We start from the raw sequence: 23,179 nt of genomic DNA, 5'->3' as shown, positions 1-23,179 counted from the left end.
AAATAGCTATAGATCAAACTGCTGTTAAATTTCTGAAGATCAGTAGAAAGGTGATGTTGTCTACCTTCTCTGATTACATATGAAAAAGCCCCAGAAATAACATAGTTTAAAAAAATAAAAGAAGGCAATTTTACCTCTCTGGAGGATAAAAAAAATATGCCTGCGTAGGTTTTGAAACTGTTTTATATGGCCAATAATGTACTTGATCAATCAACCCTGGTTGCATTTAAGCAGCTTGATTTATTTAAAACCCACCCCTTGCATTTTCTTTTATGAAAAGTCACAAAGGCACAAGGATTTTGTTTTGTTCATTCTTTGGTTGTTTTTTGTTTGTTTCCAATGTTTCACCTTTTTTTTTTTTCTTGCTTTTATTGAGTAAATACACCTACAGATTTGAGTTGCTGGTAATCCATGTAGACATATTAAATGTCTTCACTTTATCTGAAATCTGACCTGAGGCATATCTTGCAGCAGCACTTTTTCTTCCTTACTGTTAATGACAATGCTGCTACCCTTTATTTACAAAACTCCTGGTTTTTTTCCCATGTCTGCATTCCCTTGGAGCTGTGGACTTATGTTCTGCTTCAGTCTCTTTACATTAAGTTCAAAATGATCTATTAGGTTGCTGGTATTCCTGTAGAAATTTGTGTTGGATTTCTCATAAAACCTCTTGATTACTCCTACTTTTTGAAGCATGCTGTTAGAAAATAATTGATGTTTAAGAACATCAGCCCTCTGGAGCCTTGGGCTGGCATGGAAGGAGATGCAGAGGAAGAACAGCTACACACTCGACTGCCATATAGGGTGCTGCATAAAAAGGGAATTATTTGGTTTTTTGAATACAGTGGTATTTGTACTTCAAGCTTTTTATGATAATATTTTATCTTGGAACTACTTTTAATTCATTTACTATTAAGAAGCTTCATTAAAAACCATGCTTTACATTGCAGTAACAACACCTGTGGCATTTTTAGTATTACAGTTGCAAGTTTACATGTATCTTAAAATTCTCTTTTGGAGAAGAGTTTTGAGGCTTGCAAATGAGTAACAACTGCTCAGTAATAGTCTTTACCTTCATTTGTAGTTTTAAGTGTCACTCTCCTATTGTTCAGTTGCAGGAGGACAGAGTTTACTCTGTGACAGGCAAAGTTGAAATCTTCAGAAGTAGTTAGTTACTCAAGCAAAACCCTCTTCACATGGCCATTGGCATAGGGGGGAAGGACAGACACAGGGCATGGGACATGACAAGATCCTTACAATCGGTGTGCTGTCTCTGGATTCAGAACAGTGGATGTAATGTCATGCTGCAGCTTGAAATGGGCAGCTGTCCCTCACCACCCATCCTGCCAAAATGGATGTGCTGGGGTGGGCTAGAGAGTGCTTTTGTGTGGGGGAGTTGTGTGTCTTGTGGGATTTTTCTGTTAAATTAATTCCTAGAGCTTGTGGGTCAGTCTGGGTTAACACCAGCGCTTGCATAAAGGGAAGCAGCACGATGAGGTCAGGAAAACACCGTTTGTGTTCTGCCCTATTAATTTTGGCAAGTACATTCATCGCATTGCACTGGCCAGGCAGGCTTGGAGACTGGATGTCTGGCAGTGAGTCAGAGGAGCTGTGCTGGCAGACCCAGGACTAGATGCTGCTGTCCCTCAGTCGCCTTGCAGGAATGCTTCTGAAGGGCCGAGGGGTGGCCTTGTCTTCCCGTCTCTCCTTAAAACTTGCTCCTTGCTGGTGTACTCAGATAACACGCTTCCAAGCAGCTGGCGTTTCACCGGTGAGCTGCTGTTGTAGCACAGCAACTCCTTGGCTGTAACGAAGTTCTGAAGAGTGCTGAATTCATACTAGTAATGTACTGCAGTGGTCTTGTAAAGATGTTCAGGTGGGGGTTCACAAAACTTTGGAAACCGTACTTTCTGTGAAGGGAGTGAAGGATCTGTGAGGTGTACTGGTCAGCAAGGAACTGCATGGGCTCACACTGGTCTTGTGGCCCCAAAAGTGTGCAAACCACAGAGCTAAGGTCACTTTCCTGAGCTATCTGGAGTCCTCTGTGGGTATTTTCAAGTTTTTGAGGGTTGATTTTTTGGGAGGAGTGTTAAAGAAGCATCCACATAATTCTTCCCTCCATTAAGAACTTCTTTCATGGACTTCATAGAAATGTTAATAATGTTTACCCTTTGTGTTTAAATAACTATATCAGAATCATCAGTCTTCAGGAAAAATGGCTGTTTGTTACCAATTTTAGTAACTTACTTCATGTTTTATGTTTATTTCAGCTCTTTAGAGAAGTAAGAATAATGAAGATTCTAAATCATCCAAATATAGGTACCTTGTTTCTTTCTCATAATTTCCAACTGGAGAAATTTTAGCTTTTTCATTGTTAAAATGGTTGTGGTATGAGTTTAAAATATTATTTTGCATTAGGGTGTCAATATTCTGTAAAATAGCAATAATAAATACTGTTTCAGAGCTGTGTTTTTACAAAAAAAAAAAAAACCCAACAAACATTTTGGTCCCTTTGCACAAAACTTTTGCATAGCTAACTGATAGTTCTGCTCCTTTTGAGTATGATATTGGCTCTTACTGAATTCAGACTCTCATTAAAAGTAAGCACATACACCAAAGTCAAGAAGCGGTTGAGAATTTGTTCAAGATTGTACATCTAAATGATGTAGTGCTGTTACAGGACTGTCAGCAAACTGACTGATAACTGATTTGTCACCCTGTATGCCAGTTCAGTGCATAGAAATGGCTATTGTTGATGCTCAAATATGTGGAAGTTCTGCTTACTTTAGTTGCTTTCCCATGTAGCAGAAGCAAAGTATTGTTTCTTGAGAATACGTTGTTCTGTACGAGCTGACCAAATATGTTCTAGTACTTTCTGTCTAGGAACATTTGACAGAAATAACTTCTTTAGAATAAAGAGTTTGATACCGTCAAGTGGCAAGCAAATAGTTTGGGGTATTTTTCTCTGACAGAATTCTCTGTAGGGCTAACATAATATTTGTGCAGCTAGTTAACTGATAAATAAATGTCTTTCTTTTCCAGTGAAGCTATTTGAAGTCATTGAAACTGAAAAAACTCTCTATTTAATAATGGAATATGCAAGTGGGGGTAAGTACCTCTCTGCTGTGGTGACACATGTAAACAAATTGCCAAGTTAGGGAAAGTACTTGTTTTCTTTAAAGTTTTGCTTGCTTTTTCAGCAAATCTTTATCAAAGTAGTGTAAGACATTAAGGAAAATATTTAATAGTCTTTGAGACTTCTTTGGTCAATATAAGTATAAGTTATGAAACCAGCTTCTAAACTTACTATGACTTAGTAACAATTTCTTTTTTTGAGTTTTCATAACTTAAATTTAATGGGAGTCTTTTTTTCGGACATCAGTTGTTCCTGTCCATAACAAATATTGACCTGCTCAATTATTGTATTCAGTTCCCTACTTCTGGCGTCCTATTTTATATAAGATAATTGGTAAAAACATGTTCAGATGAAACATTTCTGTGTTTCTTTAACTGCTGCTTTCAAAGCATAAGTGCTGCGACTTCTGTTTTTAGATGTTGATAACATCTTACATATCTTAATCACAGACCTTCTACTGTCAAGAATTGTTAGGTTTAGCCTCATGCCATTTTAAGAGAAACTTAAACATTTTTCCTGATTGTAGAGGGGATGGAAAAATGCACATTATGCAACGACAGATATTTTCACCAAAGGTAAAATTAAGTTACTTAGGCTTAAGTTACTCTTTGCTAGGTAAAACCTCATAGCACTCCATTTGTCAGTGACCCTTTAGCATCAGCATCTGGGAATCTTAAATAGTTGAGGCTTTTCTTTAGTTTTAGGAGGGAGATATAGAGACTTTTTTTCAGGGAAAATTAGCATTGAATTCAGACTCTGACACTGGATTACATGAAGTTTAATGAATTACTACAAATAAAACCAGATTCTCTACCTGCCTGTGTTTTCTTCTGGCAGTTCCCTAAATGCTCAGCCAAGATTAGCCTAAACAGGAGCAGAGTGGGCATGATATCATTAAAATATTGGCTGGTACAGGTGTTTGGGAAAGCATCTCTGTGCTGTTTGATGATTGTAGACAAAAGTGAAGTCCTGTTGCCATCTAGTGATTATCTTCTAGGAGGTAGAAAGGCCAGTGGTTCTCTAAAGCAGTGAAGATCTTTCTTAGGATGGTAAGGGAAAGATACATACTGTGCTGGTCTAAAAGACCAAGAGCAGTACATTTTGATGTACCAGGCTGTGCAAGACAGGAATGGCTGGTAATCTCAATGGCAGGCTTCAGTTTCCCGTATTTTCTCTTTATCAAGGTACAGGTCATCATGATGCACATGAACTCTGCCTGCAGGATGAAAGAAACTATTGCTGCAGCTGCAACACTTCACATAAATTGGGGATAATTCTCTGGTGTGTTTTTCCCTGAATTATGAAGAAGTGTTCAGGTTTGCTGCTTCAAGGCTTTTAAGAAACAGCTGTGAAATACAACTGAGAGTTATCTGAGTTGAGTATTAAATAATACACCACAGAGGGAAGTAAGGCTATTTTGTAGGAAATCCTCACATTCCCTCAGATGCCTCAATTGTTGCTTTTCTTGCTGCATGACTGGGTTTTTTTATTGTGATTTGGTGGAGTTGCTTCTTGTAAAAAATGAATGTGAAGTTACTCAGCTCTTCCCGTGCTGTCTACAAAACAGTGTTTTCGTGCTTAGTAGAGAATATTTAAATATTGGATCCACTTCTGAAATTCTTACGATTTTTACATGTTAGCAAGGAATTTTTAAAACTGCCTGTTAGTCTGTGTTTGTAGTTCTTATGTACAAGGCTGTTGACTTCTAGTAATGAAAGTCTCCCAAGCTTTCACAAACAGTCAGTGTTTCATGGGCCAGTTGGCCTGCACCTATAGCTCAGACATTTTAGTCTATGTTGATGTGCTGTAAAATGACTGCATGGATTAAAGGGGGGAAAAAACCAAAACACAGCAGATCTTTAGTAAACTTTAGTTATCCACAGCCATACAACAGTGGGTTTGTTCAGGAGTAGTCCTTCTCAGTGTATTTTACGGGTCTGATGGTTGTATGATGGATTAAGTCCGTGGCAGTGTGTCCTACGATGCTCATTGTTGTGACCTTCCTTGTGGGTATCTTTTCCAAGCCTAGGTTAAACCTGAGATTTCTGATTTTGTTTAGAACAATTTTATGTGTGAGGACAAATTAAAATTCTGGTGTTGGTATGAGGGTATTTACAAATATCATCAGATGTTCTAATATTTTAAACTTTTTTTTTTTTTCCAATGAGTCAAAAGAAACCCTTGTGAGAAAGTCTGTGAAGGGGTACATGTCATCTTTGTTTACAAAACAGAAGTATGCTGCTCTGTTTCTGTCCTAAGTAATTGGAAGGAAATGGTTTCCTTTGTCTATATCCAGTCACTCATTACTTTCTTGTAAAAGAGATGATGGTGTAGTAAATTGCACAGCAGTTGTGCCTCGATCTCTTAAGCTATCCTGCAATCATAAACTTGAAGTACAATCGTTCCAGTGAAGCTGCTGTGGGCAACTGCTGGAGAGGAATTTCTACATTCTGAAATTGGCACTAATGTATCTCATTATTGAATTGTAGGGGAAGTGTTTGACTATCTGGTTGCACATGGAAGAATGAAGGAAAAGGAGGCTAGAGCTAAATTTAGACAGGTATGTATAACATTCCTATATGTCAGCTTTCCCCCCGCCCCTGTTTTTGCTGAAATGAGTAAAACAGCTGTCCTTTGCATTTGACTTCCAGCAGTGTTCAGCATGTTGTGGACTTGGAGCTCTGAGTGAGAAAAAACTTAGGTGTCAGTAGTACCTTGGAGTCAGTAGCCCGTTCAGTGGTGCTGGTTTCCTTAGTGCTGAGCGCCAGGGCGTCCAGGAGTGCCAGAACACGGAGACTGCTTCATCTGGAAGTGTATTCCATTCCAAAATGCATTTCCTCTGGGTTGATTTTGTATGTCCTTAGCTCAGCAGGTTTGTAGCATTTTGGAAGTTATTCAAATGTAGCAGGCTACAAACAGGCCAGTTTCAAAACACAGACGGTGCGAGTGACAGGGGTCTGGTCACATCCATCTGCTAACGTGAGAAGATGCTGTTGAGTAGTTGTTCTGAAAAGTCATAGAAAAGTAATTTTCTAGGCTTTGTTAGTTAGGCTTTCTTTATGATGGATAAGCTAGCCCTGCCAAAATGTTGGAATTTCATTGATCTGTGAAAGGCATTTCCATTCCACAGGAACGCAGTACTGAACATAACCAGATATTTTGACATAACTTCTCAAAATCCAAATGTTTGCTCTTGTAGCATCTAAAGTTTCATTTGCAGATCTGACTGGTCTGGTACGCTTGTTTTCTACTCCTATGTAGAATTTGTAAATGTCTGTGTTATTTCCATCCCTTTGGTCACTTGGATAATCTAGGTAATAATGTGAAAAGTAAAAAGTATCAAAATTATGCTCCAGCTTAATGACACTTTAAAATAACAAGTAGAGACGAAAGTGTTATTGAATGATCTGTAGGGGTTTTAAACTGGTGAATTGTGGCAGTGATGTGTCATCCAGTTTCCCTGTTGGAAGGGACATGTCTTAAGTGTAGCCATACATAGAAGAAATTTGATGTGAGACTTCCAGGAAATTAATTAATGACTTTCACAAAATGCTTTGTAAAGAAAACTTCTACACTTCTCTAGCATGGTTACTGTGACTGAAAAGAACAAATTGGGTACTAGGGAACTGTGCCACAAATGTTTTGCTCCCTCTGTCTCATATAGTAAGAATTATGTGAGAGAAATGTAAGCAACAAGCTTAAAAGTAGCAATGAAAGTAAAAAAACCGAAATGTATTAACCCAGCATAAGGAGGCAACAGAAGCGTTTCTATGAAATCCTTGTTCATGTGTTTTCTCTCCTCTCCTTAAATCTTGTATGTACCCTTTTTTATCTTCTGGGGAAAAAAAAACACACCAAAATCACCACCACCAAACAAACACAACAACCCAAAAAGCTGCAGACTTCGTATCCCCAGAAGTAATTTTTGATTACTGGAGTTACAGAGCTTAATAGTAAGGAAAACTTTTCTTACTCTTTAGCAAAGTCTTACATGTCTTTTTAAAGCTGTTTCCTTCCCTTTCACATTCTGGCAGATAGAGAACTTTCCTTTGAGGTGGAGGGTTTCTGGTATGTGTTTCTGTGCTGTGTTGGAGTAGATGTTACGGGATGTGGAGCAGTCGTTCCCACTTCAGCCATCTCTTCTAAATCCCAGACTGTTGCCTTTCTCTTTGTAGGGTGACTTGAAGAGCTTCAGAGTAACTTGAGAGGATTGATTGTTCTCTCTCAGATGTGAATATTGAAAATTTCTACTGATACAGTTCTCTGCTCTTGCTCCTCAGTTTCTTTTATCAGGAGCTGTGTGGAAAAAGATCTTGCAGTAATTACATAGAAATTGCATGTTTGTTCACCAAATACCTATTTTTTTCTAACAATTTGACTCCCCTTTAAATGAAAACTTACGGAAACAGGTCAAACATGTTTTACAGGTACACTTAGTGCTTAATTTTATGGGATAATGTGGGTAGTACAGGATATGTGTACCTTCATTTTTCAAAAAGAAATGTGAAGGGAAAGAATTTAAAAGGGAGTTAACCTACTGAGCTGGGTATTTGTCCCATCAAGAGCTGATTTTTTTTTGTACTTCAGATACTCAGCTTTTTTTTTTTTTTTTTTTTTTTTGGTGGGTTTGTTTTTTTTTTCCTTCAGTAGAATAAATGCTATTTGTAAAGATATATAAGTGACTTCACTTGTATGCACTGAAATACACAGTTTTTTCTTCTAAGTCTCCTGGCACAGGCAGCTGTGCTCTGTCGTCCCTCAGCAGCTGACTTCCTGGCTGCTGAGCTCAACCAGTTTTAGAGGACCTTGATCTCAAAGATGGGAGGTTCTTGAAAGCTTCAAAAGCCTCAGTTCCTGAGGAAAAAAAGAGAACCCTAGAAATGAGCTGAGGAGAGAAATTGTAGCACAAGCTGATTGTGCTTTGCTAGAGGGAAGAGCATTCGTGTAGGATGAAAGTCAGGTAACTTTGATCAGAGCTTGGCATTTATTAGATGCTGAAACTCAGGCTGAGGGACAGTGTCAAAGGAAATTAGATCTTGCTGGGTTCACGGGTCATAAAACTATTCATTTCACCTTACTGTAGTCCTGGAATAGCTTCGTATCGCTTTTAGCCATTGTTGGAGGAAGAATGCACTCTGCAGACCTTTTATCTGATGCAGTGCAGCTGTTCTCTGTTACATAGAGACTTATGACATAATAGGCGTTTATTTTTTTAAATTTGTTAACTGGTTTAACAGACGGTGGCTCTTTTTAAACTGAAGAAACAGTTGTGCCCCGGTGTTGAGCTTAGTTCTTACAATAGGTTGTATTATATCTTGTTTTCACATCATGTTTCTTCTTTCAGTAGATGTGATTTCTGGATCAAACACTTGTGTTTTGTCTGAAAAGACACTTCCTCTCTAGCAGGCAAAGAGCAGAATTCGGTTAATCTCCCTTCTTTGCTTGTTAAAAAAAAATGCAATTTCTAGTCATTTTGTTAAATATAGTAAGGTTTTTAGCTGGAAAAAAAATAATGTAAAAGACAGTAATCACATTATTCCAGTCGCACTTGACAAGGAACACATGAGAAGTTACAGCTCTAAAAATACAACTCTGCCATATAGTTCTCCATTTCAAACTCCTTCTGTGTAGCCATGTATGAGAAATTCAAATCCAGAATGTTTTGCATTCTTAATGTTACCTTGTTCTTCCCCTTTACAGGCTTTCAAGTAGTTCTGGTTCAGTCTCATCCTTTTTCCATAGAAAAATCTGATGCAGGGCAGGGGATCTCCTTAAATTCATGTGTATTAATTCCTTCTCTTTTCTGCAGCCAGTTAGATCTGACCTTCTTCAGTCTTCCCACTGTTTTCCTGCAGAAGTAGTTTAGAATTCTTAATGCTGGTAGATGTTAGGACAGATCTTGGGAAATAAAATATCCACAAAATACATCTTACTTTTATGTTCCAATAAAGAACCAGAATACACCTGCCAGTGTGAAAGGGACGTTGAGAGGTCATTCATCTATCCTTTTGTCATTTAATCCTTAAAAAAGATGGTTTCTCTGCCTAGAGATAACTTGTTCTAACTTGTTCTTAAAAACCTGTGTTTATACAGATTTTTGGAATGCCTCCTATTTCACTGTTCCAGTTGTTACCTCTAACAAAAAGCTCAGATGTTTCTTCCCCTCTTCTCACCTGCCAAGTATCAGAAAATTCCTCACACTCAAGTGGGTTGGGAGTGAGGGACTGTCAATGGAAACAGTGATGGAAAGTAGAAGAAAAGGGAGTCAGCCTGGTGCAGCCATGCTTTATGCTATTTTTCATTCAGTTATGACTACTGTTCTTCAATTATTAATGTCATACACATTGCATTATTTCGCTTCCATGTGGATTGCACTCACTTCTGCAGTCTCTGTGCCATCCTGTTGCAATGCATAGTTCAAAAGCATCTCCAGAGGAGACTACTGATTGATCATCTGCTCAACCTTCCGCTCTTAGGCAGTCACAATAAAAGCAGTTCAGCAGTGAGTGGTATAGTGCTGTGTCTCTGCAGTCCTGAATAAAGCTTGAGGTGTTTGTCATGCTGTCAGCCTTGGGAGCCTCTCCAGAGTGAGCTTGTGACTGGCACTAGGGTAATGGTAGCAGAGAGAAAAGGAAAGGAAACAAAAAGGATGGTACAAGTGGCGTGGGAGCACTTTGGCAGTTTCAGTATCTGTAAAAAGCTGAACTTGGAGTCTGAAAGTGGGAACCAGTACATACAGAAACAAGCAAAACCAAAATGAAAGTGTAGGGAATGGAAATAGTACTTCAGCTTTTCATAGACTGCTTGTTTTCTAGGGTGGCATTTTGCACATGTGTGATTCAGTAACACAGGGCACAAAGATCCTATTGGTACTTATGTTTCAAATATAAAATTTACTGGTACATCAGTTCTTTGGCCTACCGAGAACCTTATTTTCATCTGCTCTGAATACTGAGGGAGATAACCTTTGTTCCTTAGCAGAACAGGAGGATCCTTGCACTAAGCTGGGTGATCTGATCATGAGTTATTTTTTGTAACAGTAATGCTATGTCATCTTTCTGCATTGGAAATCTTAATCTTGAATGGAGGCTGAAGATACATTTATTTGAACATAGTTATTATTTTTGTGTGCAGTTCCACTTATTTTAAGAAGTCGTAACATCTGCCTCGATTCTCACCATGTATGCATGATAAATAAAATGCACTTGACTGCATTTGTGATAATGTAAGAATAATACTTTATCCAAGTTTTCCATACATGCAGAGTTCTGCAGCAATGCATATGACTTAAGAAGCAAAGTACTGTGACACTGCACTGAGTAAACAGCTTATATAGTTTGCTATATAAAGCAGGAAAACCATGATGATATTCAGAAATTATCCCATGGCACTTGAGAGACATAGAGAGTTTTTTCCATTGAGTTTACTACTCTTCTATGGTGTACAAAATACAATAAATTGTATGCACTGTATGCACAGCAGATCTCTGTCAGATGTGTAGTTGCTTTTCACTGCATAAGTTTTGACAAACAGGCTGTTTCCCAGTAGTTCTTCCAGTAGCTAAAGCCCATTTCTTACCCTTTTCTCTCTGTGGTGTGGCATGAAAAATCACCTTTGGAGAAGGCCTGGAAAACATCAGTCTAGGGGGAAAGCTTTTATAGCTGTATACAGTATTGGAATGGAAATACTTCGGTAACCTTTCTGAAAGTCATTGCTTCTACTGGTCTATAATTAGCCACACAGGAAAAACAAAATCCTCGTTCAAGTATAGGAGAAAACAAATAGATCAAATAACAAACACCCAAGTTATTTAGCAGCTTTTCCCCAAATATGCTGGCCACTGTAGTAGTTGGTTTTGTAGCTCTGAGTGAATAAGTACGTGTCAACTTCAGTAAATAATGTTGAAATCTTTGATTATATGTCCTGTTTCTTTGAGATGACACTTACATAATTTGGCTTGTTTTCTATCCAGATAGTATCTGCAGTGCAGTATTGCCATCAAAAGCATATTGTTCATAGAGATCTCAAGGTGAGTAGGAAAAAGTGGGTGCAGTGTATGTATGGCAACTTCTGTACCTGTGGGTGTGATCTTGATTGTGCCAATAAAATGTAGTGTATACTAAGCTTTCTGATTTATTTATTTATTTGTTTGCACGTGTTATAACAAGTTTTGAGAACTATTTACAGTTTAGAACCATTTCAAATGAAGAGGATTTATAAGGCTTTTAAATACAGAAATTTAATGGCTGCTGAAAGATAACCTCTCACCCTGTAGTGACATTCAGATCTGATGCAGGTCAGTGTTAGCTGAGAAGTCTTTTTTTTTTTTTTTAAGGTAATTTGATAGAGATATGACAAGTTTTAGTCTCAGAATGAATTACCAGTAGTGATGATGAAACTGAAGTATGGCTTCTTTGTAGCTTGGCACAAAGTGTCATATGCCTTCTTTAAACTGTGCCTTTTTATATTAATAGTGCTGCTACATAATTTGTTCAACTCTTTACAAGCTTTGTAACTTAAAAAAAAAAAAAAAAGGCAAAAACCAACACAAAAAAAAAAAAAAAAAAACACTTGAAAAAACTTAAAGGTTATGTTTATTACCAAACTATTACAGGAATGTCACATGCCATAAAATATAGATAGTGAGACTATATTTTGTTTTCATCTGAATAGATCAAAATTTAAGATGCATTTCTGTGGAGAAAAAAAAAATAGATGGTAATAAGTTCTCAGGTAGGATAACAGCTCCCATAGTCTGAAGCCATTGTAGAGAGATTTTTAAAATGGGGATATGCAAATGATAGACTAAAGCATACCTAAACACCTTGGAAGGAAGGGAATGTTAATAGGTATTTCAACTTCTTGCCTTTTAAGAATGAGAACAAACAATAGCATTCTGAATCAAGTATTTTATTCATCTTACAAAGCATTCTTTCTCTTCCAGGCTGAAAATCTATTGCTAGATGCAGATATGAACATTAAAATAGCTGACTTTGGTTTTAGCAATGAGTTTACAGTCGGAAATAAACTGGACACCTTTTGTGGCAGCCCACCATATGCTGCTCCAGAGCTCTTTCAAGGGAAGAAATACGATGGACCTGAAGTAGATGTTTGGAGTTTAGGTGTTATTCTTTATACCCTCGTGAGTGGATCTCTTCCCTTCGATGGACAGAACTTAAAGGTGCTTTTTTTGTAGAATATGCTGGGCATGATTATCGAATATTTTAAGTGATTTGCTGCTTACAACTTACTGTCTGTTCTTCTGTTACCAAGGAACTTAGAGAAAGAGTGCTAAGGGGGAAATACAGGATTCCTTTCTACATGTCCACAGACTGTGAAAACCTCCTCAAACGTTTCCTGGTGCTAAACCCAACAAAAAGAGGCACTCTAGAGGTAATGGCACAAATAAGGTGCATCAGAAAGCTGGACGTCATATTTTGCAAACTGTATTTTTGAGCTGTAACTTATTGCCTACTGTCTGAATAGTGTGTTTGGAGTGGGTGCAGGAGGTGTGATGGTTGACTAAGGCACATGACTCCTTTTAAAGGCGTTGTTTACTGGGGTTATACCACACCTGACTCCACAGTTACTTTAAAAATGAACATGTCACCACGTTTCCTGTGTTATATATTTCCTGATGATTACCTTGTGGATTCCTGCATTAATGGAAGATCCACCAGGACATTTTCCTTGTTTTTCCACATTTTCAAATGCGAACTGGAGGTGTTGGCTGCTGTGGCTGCCTTTCCCCTGCCTTTTGTGCCATTACGGAGGAGAAAAGCAATATTGTTTTGGCCTTCCATGGACCTATTAGACTTGTCAGAGTTGTCTCTGCTCCTGGTCCATGGTACAGGCTTTTGGCTTCCACCTGTGGGCTAAAATACATTAAGTGGGAAGCAGCTTGGCTTGATGTGTGTAGTTGATTCTCATCACTGGAGCAAAGCAAAACTGAGTTGGTGCTGGGAATGTTCTGGAAAAGAAAAAAACTAGGAAAGACCTTAGTGTTTGGTGGATGGGGTAGTTGTTCTTCCCACAGCTTATTTTCTTTGCTGGTAAGTGTATTGTAGTAACAAAACCTTTTCTTTCATAGCAAATCATGAAGGACAGGTGGATCAATGCAGGGCATGAGGAGGATGAACTTAAACCTTTTGTTGAACCAGAACTAGACATCTCGGACCAGAAAAGAATAGGTAATCAAGTATTTTCCACAGTATGATATTGTTTGCCTGATGCAGGAGGGTTTTTTTTCTCCTCCATCACTGTATTTGTTTGCCACTTGGAAAAAGTAACTAGTCTTTTAATGCTATTATTTCATCAGGTTTACTTTCTCAAACTGAATAATTTCTGTAAATGTTCCTTGCTTTCTCTTAAATGCTCAACCAGCCTGAACATCAGAGTTTCTGTTACTTAGAGAATGTGTGTTTGTTTTCAGATATTATGGTAGGAATGGGATATTCTCAAGAAGAAATTCAAGAATCCCTTAGTAAAATGAAGTACGATGAAATAACAGCTACGTACTTACTGCTAGGAAGGAAGTCGTCAGAGGTAAGTACCAGTCTTAAAATTGCAAAGAAACAGTTCAGAAAGTGTCCTTAGCAAAGTTAGAAGCAAAAATTAAGTCAGTAACTATAGGCATTGCATTCCTGCATAAAAGTCCATTACATGTAAAGTCACGTTATTCTAATCATCAGCAGTCAAAATGATGCTGTGTTTGTTCTCACCCTGATCATGAGTCAGTAAACTCTTGACTTTAGTCTCCCCAAAACTGCCCTGTTTGCTCAGCAGTTACTCCTCTGAAGGATTTTGTTGTAGTTACTGTCCTGTCTAGTCTAGGAGCTTAAGTGTGAACATGCCGGCTCTAACTGTTTTAAGAGAGCCAAGGAGCAGGATGATCAACCTCAAAAAGTTCTTGCACCGTAGTTTACCTTTCCATATGATGCTGAGAGGGCTTGGTATCAGTAAGCTGCTCTTGGTTCCTCTGTTAGAGGTATTGGTGTGTATCCTCTTTTTGTGTTAAAATATTGAGAGAACTCTGAGGAAAGAGTACTGAAAATACAGATGGATTTTCTTTTATCTGGTATCCTTTGAGGTCCTGCAAATTCCACTGATTTTCTCCAAAGACAGTTGCGTAACAACCTAAGAGAAGGTGGGACCTCTAAGTAACTACCTGTGCCCCTCTAAATTTCCCATGTAGCCGGGCCGTCTTCTCTGTTCCTGCTCCCATAACGTGATAGATGTTTTAATTTGTTTTGTTTGAACTCCTTGTTTCAATATTCTCATTTTTGTTGTAGTTGGATGCAAGTGATTCAAGCTCCAGCAGCAATCTTTCACTTGCCAAAGTTAGGCCAAGTAGTGATCTTAATAATAGCACTGGACAATCTCCTCATCACAAAGTTCAGAGAAGCATATCTTCTAGCCAGAAGCAGCGGCGGTACAGTGATCACGGTGAGCATTTCTCATTTTCAGTGTAGCAGACAATAGTGACTTCCAGTTCTGCTGGGTTTCTGGATTTGTCTCCACTCCTCCAAGTGTAAGGAGGATGACAACAGTGTAGTTCACAGCATGGTGGTTAAATGCTTTACTAAATAACTAATTTTTTTTTTTAACTGGTTTTGTTATATAGCCTTCAGAAGCAGCTTCTAGAGGAATGCTGAATACACAGTATTAATTCCCTTATTCTGCCTTGTGTTGTCCCTTACATTCCTGACCGTGCTGGGAAAATCTTGTTACACAAATTGAAGGGAATGTTGCAACCCCCTTTTTCATGAAAAGCACAGCTCTCCTCCCCCATGCTCTTGTATGTCTGTTCAGCTTTTGTTTTCTTTTGACACTAGTAGGTCAGCTTGTGTCTAAAACTTGAAGAAATGTCAGTTTGCCAATATTTCTTGTTTCCTGTTTCCTGAGGGTCACTTGATTGTCCTACAGGAATTAAATTTGTTAAGAACAATGACTCAGACAAACTTACAATTCTTCTGCTCAATGAGAGTGCAATTTAGTAGAATAGGGTTTTCTAAATATCTTAAACATCTTCCTGCTCAGACACTTAACTCATAAAAGTAGTCTCAGTTTAGGTCTATTTTGAAATAACCTCAAGTGCATTTAGAGGTTGCTTTCCTTGGGGAGTCTCCTGGGATGACAGTTACTGTGGGTTTTGATGCTTTTAAAACAAGTTTTAGTCATATATTACATATATGTAAATATGTATTTATACGTAGTTTTTTTATGTCTGTGTATATACATACACTTTTTGATTAACTCTTATTAAAACACTAACTGCAAAGTTGATGTAACTTGATGTATTCTCTTCAGAGGTGTAATTGAGGCATCAGAAAACACAATCCTGACAACCCCACAGGCTTTTTCCAGTGTCCAGGAATCTATTAAAACAAGAGGGAGCTTGAGACTATTGAAGGGGCTGCCTCATTCCATTCTCAGGTGTGCTGGAGCAGTTTTCTGTTCCTGGCACACCCGAGGAGGCTGGTGGGGAACTGCTGCCACTTCTGGGACATTCCAAGAGCACAGTTCAACAGCCATTAGTGCTGGTCCGGGGTGATGTCGGCAGGTACCTGTCTGAGGAGCCCTGTTTTATCAGAAATTGGCTTGAACAGCATGTACCAGCTTTGTGCTAGTGAAGGATGGTCTGGTTTGAATGAGTCAGTTACTTGTTAAGTGTCTTTAAGATGACTCTAAGGGGTTTTTCTAGTAAGCCAAACCATGAAATATGTAATTCTTTCATGAAATTCATAATTCTTTCATGGAAAACAAGTAATATCTTCACCTAGAAAGGTTTTTATTTTTTACTATATTTTACTGTCTCCTGAAATACATTCAGTAATTTAAATAATTACCTTCTTGCAACTCTGATTCCCAGTGTTAACTATGTTGATTCTCATGTGTGAATACATTTCCATTGCGGTGAAAAATACTGGACTTCTGAGGAGAAAAATCCTTTTCCTGTTTCTTTTGTTTGTTTTTTAAGCTGGACCATCCATCCCCTCAGTAGTGGCATATCCCAAAAGAAGCCAAACTAGTACTACAGACAGTGACCTCAAAGAGGAAGGAATTCAGGCAAGAAAATCCAGCAGTAGTGCTGTTGCAGGAAGAGGAATTGCACCAGCTAGTCCAATGCTTGGAAATGCCAGCAATCCCAATAAAGCTGATATTCCTGAACGTAAGAAAAGTTCGGCTGTTCCTAGTGTAAGTAGAAATGTTTATTTATCAAAACCTTGCTTTTTTTTTTTTTGGATGGGTAAAAACCTGTGATTTATCAGTGATGCTGATCTTACCTACCTTTACTTTTGGTGAATAGAAAGTATCTCGTACTGTTGCATTTTTTCCCCCCTGCAGTTAGTCAGCTACTCAAGTTACCTCATAGTCAATATTCATAATTAGTACTAGTAGCTCTTAGTGACAGACATCATTTGGGTATTGAAAAGAAAAGTAGTTACATTATTCCTGGTATCACCAGCTACTCTTCTGTGGCCTTCCTACAGAAGAGTGAAATCTTCTGCACAGAGATTTTGTTACCCTGTTTTACAGTTTCAGGTGTATAAGGAGCCACAAATCTTTGTCTCCAAGCAAGTCATAGTTATGTTTATTAAGATTATCAAATGTAGTTCTAAAAACTGTTCAAAGGTGCATTTCAGCCTGTATTCAGAAGTACTGTGCTTGAGTTTTGTCTTTGTGGGCTTCCCCTGCCTGCCTCTAAACCACAACAAGAAAGACACACTAAGGTGCAAAACTAGTGAATTTACATGGTCGAGCAGCGGGCAGGGTGCCAAAAGAAAGAAGATCCTTTGTTCAGCTTGGCTTTAGCTTGTGTACTCTCTGGTCCCTCCATCTGAGGCAAGGTTGGAAATCTGTTCTCGCATAATAAAACTTGAGTCTTGTAGCATTTAATTTCTAAAAATTTAGGATTTTGTTTTGAAAAACTTCCTTCTTTTCTAAAGAAAAGATTCCCAGTCCTTTAATCAGCTCGTAGTGGAGTGATTTTTTTTTTTTTTTAAACTTATCCCACAAAACTGTCATATTTGGTCATAATACTCAGCACCAGTGCTTAGAACAGATGAGAGCAGAACCTCCTGAGCTCACAGCTTTTTGACAGTCTGAAGCAAAAGAAGTAAAATAAGACTTGTTTCACTTTATTGGCTCTGTATTGTCCGTTGGCTCAGTGGCTAACAGTGACTTGGCTCAAGACTTCCAGCCCAAGAGATTCTTTGGAAAAACACATCTACTGTAGCAGCTGTTATTCATTAAAGTGAAAAAGAACTTGGGATTTTGGGGGGGACCCTTTTCTGATTTTTGTGGTCCCCTGCACTTTTTCTTCATTCTTGATCAGTCCAGAAACCATTCAGGTTTGTTTTTTTCTTACATGGCAGTTCTTAGCTACTGAATCTCAAAACTGTAGATAATCAAATCACTTTTGTCCTACCACTTCATGTTATGTGGTGCCTTTTTCAAAAGCTTTGTGTCATGGTTATGACATATTTTACATTCGTTATCTTTTCATCTGCTATTCTTTGATGCTCCTAAATCCTGGAGATTTATTCCAGTAGTCTTATTCCAAATTTCTTAACTACTCTACCTGAAATAATATTTGAACTCATAACCGTAGGATGCTTCTCTGACTTGGTGTGCAACTGATCCTTTACAAGCAGCGATACAAGGTGGTGAACGTGGAATGAGACTTATGATGTCACTCAATAATTAGTGTTTAAAATTGTCTGTGTTTATAGCTCTTCATGTCAGACAGTGCAACTCTTTTTTTTTTTTTTCCCTACTGAAGATGTGTCTTTGGCTTTCTGCTGTTCAAGGTGAAGGGAAGCACTGCCTTTTTACAGTTCCTGCATCTGATTAGGAAGTTTTATTTCTTACAGTATTGACATACTTCTAGAAGGAAAAAAAGTTACTGGAGTTATCATATTGTCCTGAAGTTGAAAAAAGTTTGAGGTGAAGAGAGTTTGTATTCTCACGGAACACTGAAGTCCTAAAATCTGTAATAAGGTGAAAAAACACTGAAAAGACAGAAAAATATTTTATAAAAACAATTATTACTTCAAGAGAACAACAAAAGCAGCAGAGCCAGTCCTTGCTGGAGACCCTTGGTCAGTTGGGTGCTGCTCTTGTTAAATAATAAAGCTTATAAGCATGCACTTAAGGTTAAGAATTGTGGTTGTAGCTAAGTGATAGTTAAGTCTGGGCTTGAATTGAAGTAAGGGGCTCCAAGCTGTACTTCTAAAGTTGACAGAGCATTTAAACTCTCATAAACTAAATAGTTCTGCAAGCTGAACAAGTGCACACCAAAAATCTTCAAGCTCATTGTGCAAATATCAAATTAGAAACAAAAACCTGCTACAGGGCTTGCATAATTAGCAGCAACTAGTAACTCCTTGTTTAAATAATTCCTTGTTCATTACTCACAGCTTTGGATTTTTCTTCAGTGTTGTAATAAGTCTACCACAGAACCCTTAGTACAGCTTCAAGAAAACTGGAAGAGGAGAATAACTGGTACATTTGGAAAATCATTTAGGACCAAATACAATACTGATGCTCTTAAGTAAATAGACTGGTTCACTGTTGTAAATCAGAAGCTGTTTTTTTGAAAGTTTTTCGTCAGTCCTTGCCCTGGTGTCTCTTAATGGGAAAACAGCCTGCCTAAGCAGTGCACACAAGACTCTCTCTAGGAAAAGAGGAGGACTCTGTAGCACAAACTCATCCTTTGTGCTGTGATTGGACCTTGTGCATATGCTCACAAGTCTCAACATGTGCTTTTGCAGTGTCAGCACCTCCTGCAAAGAAGGCAGACAGTACCACGAGGATGAACTTAGGCAGCTAACCCTGACCCTAGGGGTTGTCATTCCATCAGGGAGCAGGGTGCTGTTGATACCAGTTTCCTGTACTGTGCACCTGTGCCATTTAGTCATGTCCAGAGATTAGCAGTCTGAAGATTGGCTGACCAAAAAGTCGCAGCTGAAGAGCTTCCTTGACGAATCGTGAAAGGTCATACGCTAAAAACTGTAAAGGCCCTGACTGTTCTTGCTAAAACTGAAATTCAAAACCTTGAGAGGCTTAAATCTCTCCTCTCGACCTCTGAAATCTGAGCCAAACAGGAAAAAAATGTATACTGATCCTTCCATCTTCAGATTTTAGAATGAACAGAAGTTCATCCTTTACAGTCCTCCAGTTTCAGATGTGAAAACCAAATCTTGTCCACTCCCAGACCTGAAAATGCATAGTCTTTAAGGTTTGGTCCAGCACAGAGATTACTGTTCTTGTCTTTCCAGATGTGCAACATCACGGTGCATTGTAATGTAATGTGGTGTCAAGGGAAACAAAGCATTATTGGATATTCCAGGTGCTCCGTTCTCTGATACGTTAAGGAACACAAAACAAAATGATCTACAAATACCAGTGTGCAATACTTAACTGTACCATTGGTTTGCAAGGCCTCCACAAAGTGTCCTGCACAGCGTGACCTCCCAAGAGCACATAAACAAAACTTCACCTTAGGTGCACAGCTTTCATTGCTATTAACTTTAGTAAAGAGAGGGAAGTTTGCACAGTGACAAATGTCAGGGGGAAGTAGAAGAATCAATAGGGTTTTTTAAAAAAAAACAATTAAACATGTATGAAGACAAGGTGTATGTAAGGACTAAAGTACAACGAAAGGGCTGGGAGGACTTATGATGCTTGGCACATGCCTTTCCCTAAGGAACATCACTGAAGAATCCTTGAGAACCCTTCAGATAGCTACATCCATCTTCTGATTTAATTAATACTTCTGCTAATCTAAAGTACTGTTGATATTCTTTGTACTTTTTAACACCAGGAGGCTGCACACTTCACTGTTGCATTTTAATTTGTACATTTACATAAAAAGATGTATAACAAACAGGTCAGCAGTCTCTCAGGCAAGATGGCTTCATTGTTAAATCTGCAGCTCAGAGATTCTGTTGCTTGAGACCCCTTGGATAGCAAATATTTTGCCTTAAGGCACTGGAGGAGCTTTTGCTGGTTGTTGAGAATACTCCACTTTAACAGTTTTGTTTCAGGTTCGGAAACAAAAAAGGTTTGGCTACTCTCCCTTTGTGCTTGAACTAGTTTTTCCTTTCTTTTTTTTTTTTTTCAATCCTTCTTCCCATGACTCTCCGTGACCGTTTATGCGAAACCTTTTCTTAATGCTATTTTTAAAATCCGCTGAATTTCCCTTGTCTGTCATAGCATAATTCTTCAAAGAACTCCAAAAGGTTAGTTGAGCATGAAGTCCCCTGCCTGACTCTTGGTGGCCATCCTTACTCAACATGTGCTTATCCAGGTGCTGACCAGTCGTTCCCTTAAGTTGGCCTCCTCCAAGACTTTCCCCAGCAGTGATGTTTAAAGTTAATAGCCTATTTTGCTTCCTGCTTTGCCCCGTGATCCTTTTCTTTAAAGAAAACTTTTAAAGGTTTTTTTCCACTTTCCAACCATATGCAGTTTCCTGTGTCTTGTTCTTGGGGTGGGGAGAAAAAAATACAAGGCTTGCCGGCTTTTACTTCCCCTACAACCCGGGGGTGCATGTTTGTCTGGACCACCATGCTTTTCCCACAGTAATTGCATCTAACTCTTTATAATTCTGTTATCTGTGAATTGCCTGTAGCTTCTCAGTCGTTCCTGGAAAATTGACCGCCAACTTGGGCATATCTCCACCCTCTTTCTCTGTAAAGACAGAGGCAAAGTAATTCTATTTCTTTTCTCCCCTCTAAAGTAAGGTCTGTAGTTTAAGTTCCCCTGATTCTCTTGTCCTCAATGTATTATGCTTGTATTTAAATGTATATTTTTAAAAATGTCTTACTGAAATTCTCTGCAACTTGTCTCTTATTCTTCCCTGTTTTTAAAACTTGTCTAATGTTTTATAGTATCTTAATAATTAATAGTCCATGTTTACCTTCCCACTGAATTTTACCACATTTGTTTGTTAAGTCTTTGCTTTTCCTATCTTGTTTAAGGGTTATGATTTTAACTTAATGGAAAATTCTGCAAGCTACAAGTGGTAAAGTATTTCAAAAATAGGCTATAAATATACAGGCTATCCAGATGTAGATGAATGCTGTATATGCTGAGAATTCGTAATTCAGAACATTGGTACTTAAAAACCTTAAGCAGTATTAATTTTGAGCCATCAATATGAAATACAAGAGCAACTTGTTTTGAATTATTTTTTCTGATTGCATTATTCCTTAAAAATAGTAGATGGTGTTTGTATATTAATTTATTTAGTCATTGTCAGTTTTATAACTGTATAGAACTAGGATTAAGTAAAAACAACCTTTGATTATATGTTGACTTAACCCCAGAATCTTGTGGGGAATAACAAGCCTGTGTTTTTTAATTGTAGAATAATACTGCCCCTGGAGCAATGACACGGCGCAACACATATGTTTGTAGTGAAAGAACCACTGCTGATAGGCATTCAGTGATACAAAATGGCAAGGAGAACAGGTATATGAAATGTCTTCCTATGGTGTATGTCCCTTGTCTTCACATTTCCAAAAAAATTGTAATGCCTAATTTGAAAATCAGTAATATTCTAATGTAATTCTTAATGAAAGGTGAGTACAGATCTTCGGTTATGGAGCACCTGTAAGTATGTTGGGGTTTGGTTTCTTTTCTGTACTTAATTTGTATACTCTTCATAATTAGAATGTAAGAGGAAATTTCTATTTTCTGGTTAAATACATGAAATATTTGTAACAGCCTTCATCTTAAATCTGTTGTGAACTCCAGTGACCAAACAACATTGGCTTGCAGAAAAACTTGTTTAGTGCCAGACCACAAAGTCCTTCTCTCTTGAGCCATTCTCTTTTTACATTTCAGTCTAAACTGTGCTTCATTAAGATTATTTTGAATACCATTTTTGCTATAAAGTCTCAGGGAGAAGTTACATTTTTGTCTGAGCAAAGATGAAACAGCAATAGGCAATTTGTCTTGGACTGATGGCATTCCTTACTCTCATACTCTGATAGTCTGGTTGCTTCCCAGCATTTACAGAACTCATCTTGAGGAGGGAAGCAGCTATCTCTGTATTCTGAGTGAAAACATTAGAGAAATAACAAATTTCTTCTTACTGTCATGAATGAAAGCCTGATTAGAGCATGCAATGGAATTGGAGTTACCCACTTCATGTGTTGGCACCATAGTCACATCTAGTGCCATCCTGTGAAGACTGAGAAGAGCTGTCAGAAATAATATAATAGTGAATGTAGATATTAGGTATAGGGTGACAGTGTATACCACCACATTTCTTGGCTGGCAGAGGTATTTTAAGTTCCAACCCTTCTTCTCAGAATTTTGCTGTTGTCAAAAGCTGGTAGCAGTTAAATAGTTCACCATTGCCAGGAGAGGGTCTGGATAGCTGATACTTAATAAAAATGCTTAAGCTTGGAGGAATGTGTACCCCTCTCCTACTCTTCCCAATTTTCTCCACTCCTTCCTAATTTTATGATATTTTGCAAAGAGTGGGAGGAAAACACCTTTTTTTCTAAGTTGTGTTGAAGTTGGTGAAAGATCTGCCATTCTCTGCACAAAATTTTCCCCCTCCTCCTTTTGGCAGTTTACAAGGAAGAGTGGCAAAGTTATGACACTGAGTGGAAGGTCTGTCTGTCCCCTGTTTGATTCCTGGAGCCTAGGGATAAAGACCATGATTTTGACCCTGTCGCTTCCTCCTAACTTTCTGCAAACGGAAAGTGATTAAGGAAAAAGTCAAGTTTAAGTTTGAAGACTGCCAAAAGTCTAGTTGGGCCAGCTGGGCCTGCAGTCAACTGTCTTGTGAAGTGCAGCACAGCTCTTTGGTACTGTCTCTCAGTGTGTCTGTCTCAGCCTTCACTGGTTACTCCTTGTTAATATTAAAAAGTTTGCTTAGATTAAAGTTCGCTATCCTTTCTTTGGTTTGATATCATAATAGCTTTTTTCTTTCCAAATGCTCTTTGAAAAATGAATCTTTCTGTCCAAAAGAGTTTTGATCATTTTTTATTACCTGATTTGTTTATTTAATATAATTTTTGTTCA

The 23,179-nt window shown here is 38.2% G+C and overlaps 1 protein-coding gene across 17 annotated transcripts in view; it reads left to right on the top strand.

The window, feature by feature from the left end:
* MARK3 (microtubule affinity regulating kinase 3) overlaps positions 1–23,179 on the top strand; it is a 62,450-nt gene that overhangs the window by 23,567 nt on the left and 15,704 nt on the right. For all 17 annotated transcript variants that reach the window (XM_050337234.1, XM_050337233.1, XM_050337229.1 and 14 more), the window contains 11 exons: positions 2,271–2,319; positions 3,043–3,108; positions 5,626–5,696; positions 11,109–11,165; positions 12,081–12,317; positions 12,410–12,529; positions 13,227–13,326; positions 13,569–13,681; positions 14,428–14,581; positions 16,116–16,333; positions 21,510–21,613. In XM_050337234.1, coding sequence (XP_050193191.1) covers positions 2,271–2,319; positions 3,043–3,108; positions 5,626–5,696; positions 11,109–11,165; positions 12,081–12,317; positions 12,410–12,529; positions 13,227–13,326; positions 13,569–13,681; positions 14,428–14,581; positions 16,116–16,333; positions 21,510–21,613 — 1,289 coding nt within the window. The remainder of the gene's footprint in view (positions 1–2,270; positions 2,320–3,042; positions 3,109–5,625; positions 5,697–11,108; positions 11,166–12,080; positions 12,318–12,409; positions 12,530–13,226; positions 13,327–13,568; positions 13,682–14,427; positions 14,582–16,115; positions 16,334–21,509; positions 21,614–23,179) is intronic.

The sequence above is a fragment of the Myiozetetes cayanensis genome, unplaced genomic scaffold (assembly GCF_022539395.1).
Source record: "Myiozetetes cayanensis isolate MyiCay16 unplaced genomic scaffold, myiCay2020 scf6-25, whole genome shotgun sequence".
Taxonomy (NCBI): domain Eukaryota; kingdom Metazoa; phylum Chordata; class Aves; order Passeriformes; family Tyrannidae; genus Myiozetetes; species Myiozetetes cayanensis.
This window is presented reverse-complemented; position numbering and strand designations above follow the sequence as displayed.